Source organism: Poecilia reticulata, chromosome 17, assembly GCF_904066995.2.
Source record: "Poecilia reticulata chromosome 17, P_reticulata-male-v2, whole genome shotgun sequence".
Lineage (NCBI taxonomy): Eukaryota > Metazoa > Chordata > Actinopteri > Cyprinodontiformes > Poeciliidae > Poecilia > Poecilia reticulata.
Window position 1 is genome coordinate 8,865,137 of NC_088846.1, and position 13,109 is coordinate 8,878,245.

The 13,109-nt window shown below is 40.2% G+C and overlaps 1 protein-coding gene across 3 annotated transcripts in view; it reads right to left on the minus strand.

Annotated features, from left to right (window-relative positions):
- carmil3 (capping protein regulator and myosin 1 linker 3) overlaps positions 1-6,863 on the minus strand; it is a 108,584-nt gene extending 101,721 nt beyond the window's left edge. Inside the window, exon 1 of one of the 3 annotated variants that reach the window (XM_008432998.3) lies at positions 6,156-6,863. In XM_008432998.3, coding sequence (XP_008431220.2) covers positions 6,156-6,213 — 58 coding nt within the window. In that variant the 5' untranslated portion in view covers positions 6,214-6,863. The remainder of the gene's footprint in view (positions 1-6,155) is intronic. The other 2 variants (XM_017310137.2, XM_017310136.2) reach the window with 2 other exon arrangements.
- Positions 6,864-13,109: the final 6,246 nt, after the last annotated feature.

Here is a 13,109-nt window from a genome sequence, read left to right on the forward strand (position 1 = left end):
TTAAATTTTTACTGCTAAAAACAATTTATAAAATATATGATTAATTTTGTAATTGACACTACCCCATTTGTTTTCTATTTCCGTGAAGAAGAAAAAAATATGTTGTGGAGGCCCCCTGTCGGTCAGGGGCCCTTGGAATTGTCCTAACTTTTGCCCCTGAAGAGGAGATATATGTGCAGCCATTTTACAAAATCAGCAGAATGTTCAGGGGTCAATGTGAGATTTCCAAACCAAAGAACATCAACATGTCTGTGGCTGTATCATGCTCTTAAGCACAAATAGCTCATTATTTTTTGCAACTAGTTCACTTGATGAACTGGATAGGACAGTGAATAAAAATGACTACTGGAAATTCTTCAATTTCACTTCAAGTTAACATGATGATTAAAACTTTTAGATGTTCCAGCAGGTTAACGATCTTGAAAAAACAAGTTAAAACGGTAAAGCAGGCCAACATTAACCATCTGGAGAGGCCTTCTCATAGCTGCTCCAACTTTAGTCAGTAACTCAGTGAGAATACTTCAAAAACATATTTAAGTGAACTTCACTAATTCTGCTGGGAAGACTAGTTAAATATACAAAATTGCACCACAAGTAAAAAGGAAAAAAAAAAGTGAATGTTGAAATTGAACTTCAAGTGACCTTAATGTGTCTTAGGAAAAATTCACACTAAATTTAAGCTTCCAAAATTTTGTTTCTACAATTCACTGAATCTGTTGTGCAACCATTCCGCACTGGAAAAAAAAAGTTCAATTTAATCATAGAAAGCACACAGTGATTTACATTTATGCAAATATATGAAAAACTGCAGAAAACTACAAAGTAGCATCTTGAGCTGCTACAGCAACAGTAGCAGCTCAAGATGTTATGAACAGAAGAACAGAGGCGCTCCTGTTGTAATGGGGTTTATATATTTAAAGTGAAAACCACAGTAACGATTGTAGCAATACTTTGCTAGAAGGACGGTTGTTATTCTCAATATTCTGTTAGTTTTCTGCTAAACTTAAATCCCTGAAAGTGACTGGGGGAAAAAAAAGGCCAATTTCCCATGTGAATTCAGATCCCACCTTTCACTCCGACCCCAATTTAGTTATTTAAATTGATACGAACCTTTTAAAGCTAAATGCTGACAAAGAAGTACAACTTAATATGGTTAATTCACTGCCAATATAACACGAGAATTATGACTTCTATATCAGCACACATGCAATTTCAGCACATTGGGTCTTCACCTCTAAGTGAAATATTTGTAAATCATATTCTGAGCTTCGGCGTTAACAGCTCTCGAACATGATCAACTGCGCTTTCCCCATTAACAATGATTTGCTAGAAAAGGGAAATAAGATTTAACAAAATATAAAAAGGCATTTTGTGCATGCCATGATAATCACCATGTAAAAATGTGCTTTATGTTGGGGTTGAATAACTGAACAAGGACCAGCCAGAGAGTGTAATATACAATAATTTCTTATTGTTAATACGGATTGCTCATTTAAAGACAGCCATACAGGAGACGTACAGTCAGAGACAAAGAGCTTGCGAGAACAGCCACATGGAAAACTAACAATTAGTTCAAGAAAGAACTGAATGAACTGCTTCACTGCAGTGGATCGGTTTCAGAGCTACAGCGCCTTTTCAAAAGTATTCTTACCTCCAATCTTCCGCATTTTGTTACGTTGCAACCGTAAACCTCTGAGTTTTATTTGGATGGAGTTTATGTGCCAAAAATAGTGCGTGATTGTGAAATGGAGGAAAAATACATTGTTTTCACACATTTATTTTGGCTTATAGTTGCGATCGTCCCTCTTAAGCCACAACTTTGTAAAACCACCAGCTGCCAGGTTTCAGAAGTGTCTAAGTTTCTGCTTTATCTCCTTTGCAAAGTAGCTCCAGCTCAGCCAGACTGGATACAGGGTGTCTTTGAACATCAGTTTTCCTAATTGGATTTAGATTTTAACTTTGATTAGATCATTCTAACATGTCTATGCTTTGATCTAAATCATTATTTTCTAGTTCTCTGTGTTAAAAAGGTTGCTCTGATAGAAAGAGGACCTGCACCCCTGTCTCAAGTCCTTAGCAGACTCTGTTTTGTTCTTTTCTACCAGAATTGCCCAGTAATTAGCTTGATCCATCACTTAGCATTTTGTATTTTTCAACAAAAAGTCCAATTTTGGTCTCATTTGGCCAGAGAGCCTTCGTTCACGTTTGCTATATCCTCTGCATGGATTGTGTGAATTGTGATTGTATGTCTCTCTTTCAACAATGACTTTTTTTCTGGCCACTCTTTGAAAAGAGAAAGAAACATTTGTGGAGTGACGAACCAGTCCTGCCAAAAGATTCCTCCACCTGATCAATGGATCTCAAGAGCTGCTCCGAAACAATCGCTACTGTGATTAATGCTCTGTTCCTTCCTCTTGAGTTCAAGTGGATGGCCATGTCTTGGTAGTAGATTTGTAGAGAGCTGTCAACAGATTCCTGGCTCTGGTCTCTCTCGGGTTAAAGTTACCAAAGGATTCTCGTCTGCTTTGCTCTCCTTGCCCAGTCTGTCGATTGTAGGTTGAAAGTTATGTCGTTGGTAGGTTTGGAAGTGTACCACGCTATTGATTTTCAAATTTATTGAACAAAGAACAGTGAGATGTTCCAAGCATTGACTACTGTTTTTATGACCCAACCTTGCTGTAAACTTCTTCATCGTTTTCTGTCGAGTTCCTTGGTGTTCAGAACTTTTTTTTTTTACACCAAAACTGCACAACAGTTTTCATTTAAGATAACACTTTCATATGTAAATATGTTTAACCCAAAACTCCTCAACTGGTATAGCTTTGGTTTCACCTAGTTCAAATTCACTATAGTTATAATATTTTGCTGCATTTTAGGCAGAAAGCTATTTTATTTTCATATTTGATGCATTTCTTATACATAAAAAAAGGCTTACGTGTTTAAATGAAAAATCTACAAAATCCAAAAACCTGTATTAGATTAATCATCAGAATAATCGATAATTAATCGATCAGTTACACCGCTAGTTTACTATTGCTGTTTACTTACATTGATGCCATATTCTAATAAGGAGACTTGATGCCCCTGATTTCATTTTGGGGTATCAGGTTAAGGGGGCCCAACAGAAATGCTTGTCACAGTTTTCCATTCTTGTTTTTTGTAAAAACAAAAATTGAAAACCACGTGTAATTTTCTTTCCACCTCACAGTCATGCACGTCTTTATTTGATACTACATGGTGCTGTGCTGCTTAATAAGGTTCACAGCTGCAAAGTGGCAAGACATGAGAAAAGTAAGTCTGAGTTCTTTTAAAAAGCCAATGCACAACCTGCGAGAGAGTTACACCACGTCAAGCTGATCGACCCTCCTGTAACTCACTGAGACGCGCTCGAGGCTTCCTCCACTTACATTCAATTTCCAGTGTTGAGCCACAACACGTTCCGCTATTACACAAACATAATGTCAACCTACATCTTCTGTCGGCAAACACGCGCGCATGCCAACAAGCTGCGAGATATACCCGTGGCCCACATCCCAACCGAGCCCGCCACTCGAAATGAGCACTCATGGAGCTCAGCAGATGGAGATGCAGCGAGTCGTGCTGTGTCACGACACTCCATTGTGTCAAATTCTCCCAGACTTCTCCCACCAGATTGCAATTCTCCCCCGTCCGGCAGCGGCGGTGGAAGTTGGCTGTCACGCCTGATCGAGCAGCGGCAGATGCGGGGAGGATGAGGCGGGGCGGGCGCAGGGAACTCGCTGGTGGGTTGAAGGAGGGATCAGCTGAAGGCAAACATGGAGTTATTGGCATTAAGGCTGGGTAAGACCCAATCACTTAAACCATTTAACTTACTATGCGGCGCCCCGTGGCCTGCCCAGGTGACCTCAGCTTCTGCTCACGAAGGTGTAAAGAGGGACATTAAGAGGAGGAAGGATAGAAGCAAAAACAGAGACTCCCCTGCTCACTTAATCTCTGTATGTTTGAAAAATTAATGTGCACTTCAAAAATGAATGTCGCAGGGCGAAAAAAAAATACTAGCCACTTGTGTTATTTGCTTATATTTATATACATTATATTTCAAATGAATATGATATTTAATAGTCATTGAATTCTAAAATTAGCTACTTGTTAGATACCAAATACCAATATAAAGACAAAAAGTTGGTTTGCGTAATTTAAGGCTCAAATATTTATTTGAATTGCTGAGGAAATCTTTCAACTTACTAAAATTAAAAAAAAAAACTCTCATAAGACTTGGAATTACGAACGATTCTGTGTGGGAGCAAGATTTGTGGTTTGCCTCCAACATTAGCTAGCTTAGTGACAAAGCTAACACTAAGATCAAGTTCGCTAAAAGGTGAGTTTTTGAAACCCTAAAGCAGCAGCTGGTCATTAATGGTACATTTTAACTGTGGTTGTCAAGGCAAAAGTTGGAAGTGCACCTCTTAGAATAAATTTGAACAATCTAATCCTAATTCAGTAGTACTTAAAGTCTTGCATAGCAATTAGCAATGCCAAAAATGCTAAAGTCAAACATGCTAGCAAGTCAAGTTTAATAACCCTGAGGCAGTTCGTGCTGATGATGGAACCTGAGTTGCATGTTGAATAAATCTTTTAACTTACTAATACTTAAAAACATTCATAAGTATTGAAATTAAGAACAATCCTACGCCAGAGCATTGCGGTTCGCCTGTGATGTTAGCTGGTTTAGTGACTGAGCTAACGTCCAACTTGCTAACAAGTTGAATTTTGCAACCCTGAATCAGTAGTAGTCTGTTAAGAATGACACATTTCAATGGGAAAGGTGTACATTTCATCTCTTAGAATAAATGTAAGCATTTATTGCTAACTCAGTAACATTTTAAGTCATACACATCTTAGCGATACCAAAAATGCTAAACTTTCCTCAAAAGAAAGGCAGCTTAAATTTCTTTCAAGGGCTATACATGATGTCTGGCTCTAGGAATCAGTTAGTAAGAATGAAAACTAGTTCTTTGGATTTTAAGGATGCTGGCCTGTACAAGACAAGCTTTCTTCCCCTCTGTGAAGCTCCATTCGTACTCTGACCGTATTCCATGATGAATCCAAATAGCATAATGCTTCCACCACCATGTTTTGCCAGGACAGTGTGATTATTGTTAGTGTTGGTTTTCCATCAAACACAGCAATTTGTATAAGCCAAAAAGGCATCCCCACATCATGATGCTGTCACCCACACTGTCTTTTGAATGCAAAGCTAACTTTCGTCTCGGCCTCATCTGACCCGATAACCTTCCTCTGAATGCAACCTGGGTTTTTTTTTAATTGTTTTTTTTGTTTGTTTGTTTGTTTTTTGTCAAATCCACAAAGTCTTTCTACAATTTTCAACAGTTTTCTCAGAAGCTTTATCTCCACCCCCTTCTCCACCTTGCCCTCCTCTGGCAGGTGAGTGTTAATGAACCAAATGCCGCCTGGTGCTTAGACAGAAGGGGCTTGACAAAGTTGACCTGGTAAACAGCGGGACTTAACTCGCCGCATCAGGATAATCAACAGTGAGAGACGCGCCTTCTCCGACATCCCATCGTCCAGACATGTTGATGCGCTTTGTGGGCTGCACTGTCCGAGAACTCACAGTGTAACACACACACACGCACACACACACGCACCTCCACCATCACCCTCCCCAGTGCATGCTGCTACAGCCTTCTGCACGCAAACAGCTCCCAGTCACATCCCAGCTCCCACGCACACATACACGCACACACAGAAGAGAGAGAAGGAGGAAGAAATTCATAATGCATCCATAAAGCGCAGCGAGCTCACTCTTAAAGCCTTAAAAATTACTCGGAAAATAAACTGGACCCAGCGAGCGCTTCCAGTTACAAGGCAGGTTTAGTTTTATGGACAGATGAGCGCCAGAAGTGAGCATCCACGCACAGAGATCGATAGGACCACAGTTCACGCAAGCAAACGTGACAGTTTTTTTTTTTTTTTTTTTTTGTTAGTTTGTTTTGCGCTTCCAGCGACCGCATGTGGCGTTAAACTCGTTTTAAATCAAATTCAGAGAGAGTGTGTGTGTGTGGGGGGGGAAGCATCCAGTGATCTGTCCCCCTGCGCACCCTCCTCGTTCGTTTCAAAAACACGTCTCGACCCCACTCTGCTCCTGCTAAACTTACCTGTGATTTCCCTGCTCACGCTGACAAAGCCGGCAGCCGAGCTCTCCTTTGAGGCCATGGTGCGCCGCGCCGCGCCGCGCCGCGGTCCGTCCAGCCCTTCCGGCCGCTTCTCCGTCCTCTCTCAGACGCCCAGTCGCTGACAGGCGCTGCCCACTTCTCTGACGCTCCCGTCTCCCCCGATCCTGAAAATATCCGGGTTCCAGCAGGGGCCCCTCGGCGTGGCAAAAGTCCGTAAAGTAAGCCGCGGAGCGCTGGCTGCCGCGGTGCGCACTAGCAATCTCCACTTCGGCACTCAGGAAAAAAGGAAAGAGGGAGAGAGAGAGGGAGGAAGAGAGAGAGGGACCCAGGCACACAGAGGAGAGAAAGGGAGACTGATCACGATAAGGTGGTGGATGCCTGTTTTTTTGTTGTTGTTTTTGTTTTGTTTTGTTTTGAAAATGTAAAAGAGTTCTGGGGCCAAATTCTGCAGGGCCAAAAACATATGGCTCCCATCCGGTGGCTGCGACAACAAAAGTTAGGGGAAATGGAAGAAAGGGTCTTAATATGCAGCTGCATAGAAAATTGTTAAAAAGTTAATTTAGTCTACATTATATTTAAAGAGTCAAATTTACATATTAAATAGACCATTTACACACAGATTAATCATGAATGTCCTCAAAGAGCCGCTTGTGGCAGAATGCATCGATTAAATGACCCTTTAAGAAACTTAAAATGTTATAGTTTTCTCTGCGTTCGATTAGTACATATTTATTTTCAACATCTATTCACAACGATGTAATTTGGTCCAATACAAATATTTGACTGATACAATATTACAACTGATCTGATATTAAAGTTCAATGTCTGTCGCCCTCCAGACTGTAGAGGGAGACATAACTTATGTGTGTGGCAGCTGTGATTTATAGTCATGTTCCTTAGAAACTTTGCATTTTAAAACAAAAAGAAAGTTTTTATTACACAAATCTCAACCTGAAACTACAGACTCACACAGTGTCCAGTATTTTCTTTTTTTGGGGATGAAAAACCACCAATTAACGGTTGTGTCTCATCTGCCGCTCGACGATACATCACAAATGACCAATGGGGACCAGACACCAGTCAATCATCTTCTCAAACTCTTTAAAACTAGTTTTGTTTTTGTCCCCTTCCTCATGACAGTTCTGCTGCTTTTGGCTGTTCTGCAGGAACGTGCCATAAGCGTGAGCTGAGGAAAGAATGAAATACTCTAAACCTAGATGGCGGCGCTCGCTTTTGACGTGATTAAAAACACAGAGTATCTCCACCTGCAGACGAAACTGCTCCCTGCATCACACTCTGCTGCTGTTGGGAACTTAAAGCTGGACCCAAAAGCAGATTGGACTGCATGACTCTCCGCTCTTCCTCCAGACTCTGGGACTTTGATTTCCAAATGAAATCACAATTAAACACAATCTTAATCTATGATTTGCACTTTAAATTAGAAAAAAAAAGTGTGTAAAATCACTGCAATGAACCTACAGAAATAAAAATTACTTTTAAATTGATTACTTTAAATCAGTGTCGTGAATTGTGTGGTTGAAGCAGGAACAAATTGCAGAGAGCAAAAAATTAAGACTACAACAAACTTACAGTAAGGACATAGACTGAGGGCAGGGTAGGAGGCAGGGCCATGCAGAGGCCACTAAAGGGGCAGGTGCTCAGAAACAAAAAAAGGGCCCATCTTACCGCATTCTGGGCAGAATATTAACAAAGTTAATATTAACAAATTAACTCAGCTTTCAGAGTTTAATAAACAATGATTAATTACAAAAATGTGACATATACAATCAAAGCTAAGGAGAATCTCTAGATCATACAACTATGCATATGTAAGATATTTTATTAGTAATTTCTTTCTGCAGGTTTATTTTGTTATAGGAAAGTATTGCAATATTCAAACCCGCAATTTAGCAAGATATGTAAATCAGAGCTGGACCACCAGACATATTTTGTCTTTACAGAATTACACAATTAAAAATATAAACAAGGGCCCAATGCAACCTTTTAATGTACTGTAATCTATAAAACCAAGAACTGCCTGTTTGCTGCAGTGGAGATGCAGATGGTCCATTCAGGAAAGCAGAGCTGCATCAAACCTTAACGTGGAACTGCAGAAAAACGAAAAAAACAAAAGCAAAAATTGAATTGTTAATGCATGTCACCATGAGAAAAGCATACTGAGTTCTGCTTAAAAAAAACTTTTTAAAAAATTTAAATCACACATTTTTGACTCATGAAGTTAACTTTCTTTTTTCCAAAACAAACTTATTTGCGCTTGTCAGAAATCTTTTCTTGGTATTCTAAGTTTTTGTTTGTGAATCAAAGTTTTGCTTGTGATTCTCACATGACGTCTTGTGCAGGGCCTAAAATCACAACAAAATATTTCTGCTGTGTGCAAATAAATGCTTATGTTTGGTAAAAATTTGTTAATTAAAAAAAAAGTATTTTAAACAAAACTTTTTTTTAAAGGAATCATTACATTTCCAAAAGTTTTGATTACAATTTTATTTTACTTAACTGAGGTAAGTTTTTTTTTTTTTTGCATTGAATAATTGGGAAACAAATTTAACTTCATACTCTGCGAACCAGACCCTAAACTTAAAGTCTGGGTTGAGTTTTTTTCCCCTTCATTAATGTCACTTTCATTACATTCATTATATCTATCATGGTAATTCAGGGTGAGTTATTTTTTATTCTAAATGAATATCCTTGTTGAACTTTTATTTAAGTGTTATTCTCCTTCAAGATACATTTACCTAACGCCAGAATAAATGAAATGTACATTATGCAGCAAAGGAAAGTAGAAGATCAGACATATATCCATTATGGAGATGATCGGTGTTGGACGGGTGATGTGCCCCTATTGCATAAGCGATACTGAAGAATGACTGATATCATTAAAGATACAGGGGAGAAGCTTTTTAGTTATCTAGCTTTGCTAGCAAAGTCATTAGCTAGCAGCTAGCTAATAGCACAACAACAACAGCCTAATGTCTGTATGATAAAAATAGTGAATCGATAGATAAGAACAGTTTTTCCTCACCTGGCTGTCTCCTCCCGCTCAGTAGTTCTTCAGAGAAAGGCAGACGCAGAGGCCTGTCAGTGTCTGTTGTATTTCATTACCTCTCTGCTTAAACCGCGACTCCGAGCTGAAGCAGAAACGATACTTCAACGTTTTCCGTCATCTGACAAGTAGCAAGTCTACTCCACTTTATTCACCAAAAAAATTTTTTTTTTATAATTCACCAAAAACTGTTCTGTAATCTGGAACGTTTGCTAGTTGAGGTCCGCAGTTAGCCGCCTTATCTCGCTGCGCGAGAGGCAATTGCGTCATGCGTCACGGGCAAAAGGTCAAAGGTAACAAGGTGACCAGAGGGCTTAATATGTTGTACAAAAAAGAAACAAAAAAGCAAATAATTTTAATACATGTTTTTATGTGTCAGAAGAGGGCTTAGGAAATAATAATACCAAAAAAAAAAATTGACCAAAAGGGCACTTGGGGTCAAGGAACAAAAAGGACAGATGCTCAAGCACCACCAGCTCCCCCCTCTGCACGTGCCTGGTAGGAGGAAAAACCCAGTGAATAATGAAACCTGGGAGTTTAAATGTAGACGAGATGTGATCAGCGACATGAGAACAGGTGAGTCTAATCAGGGGACTGGTGAACAGCTGTGAGAGAGCAATGAATAGAGGAAACTGAGTGAATGAAACTAATAAGTATGACACGCAGAAAGCCGAACTAGACACAAGATCATCTGCAAGTCAAAAAGAGAAAAGAGCCCAACAATAACAAGAGAGAATAAAACAAACTTTATGGAAGAGAACAAGAAACAGGTAAGAAACTGACAAAGAAATGAAACAATAGTGAGCAACACGGGCATAAATACATCTAGGAAAAGAAACGCAAAAAGGAAAACAGAAGCACACCTATCGATCATGACAACTTCAGCCGTCAGATGTATTTCTGGGTCCAAACACATCAATCAGGTTTTTGAATTCTCCCATCAGCGTTCAGGCATTCAGCTCGCCAGAGGCCAGAAACACTCGAATCATTTGACAGAGCCAAAAAAAGTTTGTTTTGTTTTTCTTTGAAAGAAAACCGAAACATTAAATACCCGTGGATCATGACAATTAGTGTCATTGTCATGCTTAGGCTTCAACAGAGAGCCAAACACTTCAACTTAGAGATCCAGACTCAGTCACTTTTTACTGGTCTGTTTAAGCGAGTAAAACCATTTTTGCCATTTTAGAGTCACTTCGGTCGACTCCTGGAAACGTTCGCAGCTGTCCCGTGTTTTCTCTATTTGACGATGATGTGTGAAGTTCCAAAGTCTTAGAAACATTTTGTTTCCCTGTCCAGAACAATATCAGTCACTTTGTTTCACGTCTGTGATGAGATCAGGACATGATGTCTTTGTGATTAAAGGCACTGTCTTATTTTCTCAGAAAGGTTTATGTGGAGTAGCTACAAGTAGTAAGTATCCTGCCCAAAGTAAATAACAGAGGGACTGCCATTTGAAGAGTCATGAAGGAATTCTCATAAGACACACACAAAAAAAGCAGGGTCATTTTGCTCTTCAGGGCTCAAAGTGTTTCTGGTCAAAAGAGACTTTGTTGGTTCACTCTATACATTTGTCAGCCATCTCAAACTAAATCCATCATTGCCAGAAACATGAGAAAATCTTTTGTCATCATTGTGAATTGTTCATCGTGGCAACTCACAACAACGTGTTGAGTAGTCTGAGAAAGCAAAAGTTAACCAAGCACTTTCTGACGTTTCCTGGAAACATTAAGCACCGTCACTGCTGCTGTGACTCATGTCCTATTGTCTTTTTTTTTTTCCTCCAGCAATGAACGCCTCTACGGCTGTTCCTGAGTCAAAATCTCATAACAACAGTGGAGCAACTTGCTCCTCGTTACATCCGTGTCTGTCGGATGCTCCTGGTGACAGGTGAAGCTCGCAAAGCGTGACAAAAGTTAGCATCAACATGTTACATCAAGCTCCCGCGGCGTGACGTGTTCAAGACCTTCACGATATGTGAAGTCCCACGGTGTGCGCTGGGCTTTTACTCAAACTGACGAATTAACTCTTCAGCCTGTCACTGAGTTCTGCAGGAGCCCGCTAATGACCCACTCTTTCAATTCAGGTGTGTCGGAGCAGGAAATGATCTACAACAGAAAGGACACCGGCAGTCAAAGACTAAAATAGCCAATCCTAGAAAAATCCAGCTGAGAGCGGGGGGCTGTTCGACGAGTTTCCACCATCAATCTGTCGTCGCGGGCTCAAAACTTTGCTAGCAGCCATTTTTGAGACGAAAGACTTTTTTTGTTGTGTCGCTAATTTTCGAAGGCGGCTTCTTCATCCACAAATGTGGGCTGACCGTCCATCTGTTTTACCTGCTTAATTCTTCCAGGGTTTCTGGTGGCTGTTGTGTGACTCCTATTTTTTCCATTCCTGTTCTGTCCAGTGATGTCTCTTGCATACAAACTGGTTTTTAATTCAGATTTTTTTGTGTGTGTGCCTTTTTTTATGTTTTGGGCAGTCAAAGGAAGGGCACTGTCAGAAAACTAATACATGGGGAAAAAAATGCAAACTCTAGAAGGATCTCAGATGTTTGAAGTTCAAAAGCAGGACCATATTAGCAACTGCACCGCTATGAGCAAACAAACTAAAAAACAAAGATATTCCCTGAAGGAGCCAGATTGTGAAGAATAAGACCTATTTGGTACAAATACAGAATGTCTTGCATAGTTGAATTACTTAGTGGAAAGCTTAGAGGTTGAATTATGTTCTTAAAATGACTAAAATTTACTCCCAGGTTAGAACATGTAGAAACTTATCAATAACAACTTATGGAAATGCATATAAGATTTGTCAGTAAATAGATTTAAGTCATAGTGCTGAAAAAATAAAGACCAATCTCCACATGTGCGTAGCAAAAATAAAAAAAGTTAAATGAAAGAGAAAATCGCCAGAACATCTACAAAATTGGAGTAGGCAAAAGAGAATCCAAACTAAAATTGAAAAAGATGAAAAAAAACAAAAAAAGAATTCAACTACATTCAATAAGCCAAAAAAAAGAGAGAAAACTTTTCATCTATCTGAAGAAGCATGACCCCCAATCAAAAGGCCTTTCTTTTTTACACATCACTGTGGAAGGCTAATTTGCAGCCTTGATAAATGTGTTTTCAGACTTATTTTCCTGTAATAATACGAGGACAAAAAGCAAAACGGAGCCATACATCAAACTGTTTTCACTCTGAGGCCTTCTCCTCGCGGCCGTGATGGGATTTGCGGCGGCGCGTCGGGAGGCCAGGTTGGAGCTCAGGCTGAATGTAACGCTGATATATGATTCATCCACTCGTCTGAATGGCTGCTACTTGTCAATGTCGGCGCTTGTGCAACACAGTTCAGACGTTTTTATCAGCGGCAGCCGGAATTAGACGGCGCCGTTTAACTCCTTTAGTGCCAATACATCACTTTCTAATATGACAGATCTGTTCAGGAGGACGCAAACAAATGAGCTGCAGCAGGTGCGGCTGTCTCCGGATTTCCAAAATAAGAAAAATATTGCCCCCTAGCCCCTCCAGGGCTCCTGAGTTGTTCCACAAAAGTAAGGGGGTTGGGGGAGACGAGGAGAGGGGTTTCCACATCCTCGCCTCATAACGTATGAGAAATCTTTGTGTTTGCATCTCGCCGAGAGTTGGTGCTGATGAAAGGAGAGCCAGAGGGGGGGCATTATGGCAGAATGAAAACCGGGGTGGGGGCGTTGAAAGAGAAAGGCAACGCGTACGAGGCTTGAATAAGAGGTTTATAGTCTGGGGGGGCTGCAACCGTCTCCAGGTTTCATCGGGTTAAAACTTCATCTCTGTTCAAAGGTGCGCTTGAAAGGAGCTGCCATTATTTATTCATCAGCGCTGCATCTCATGGATACG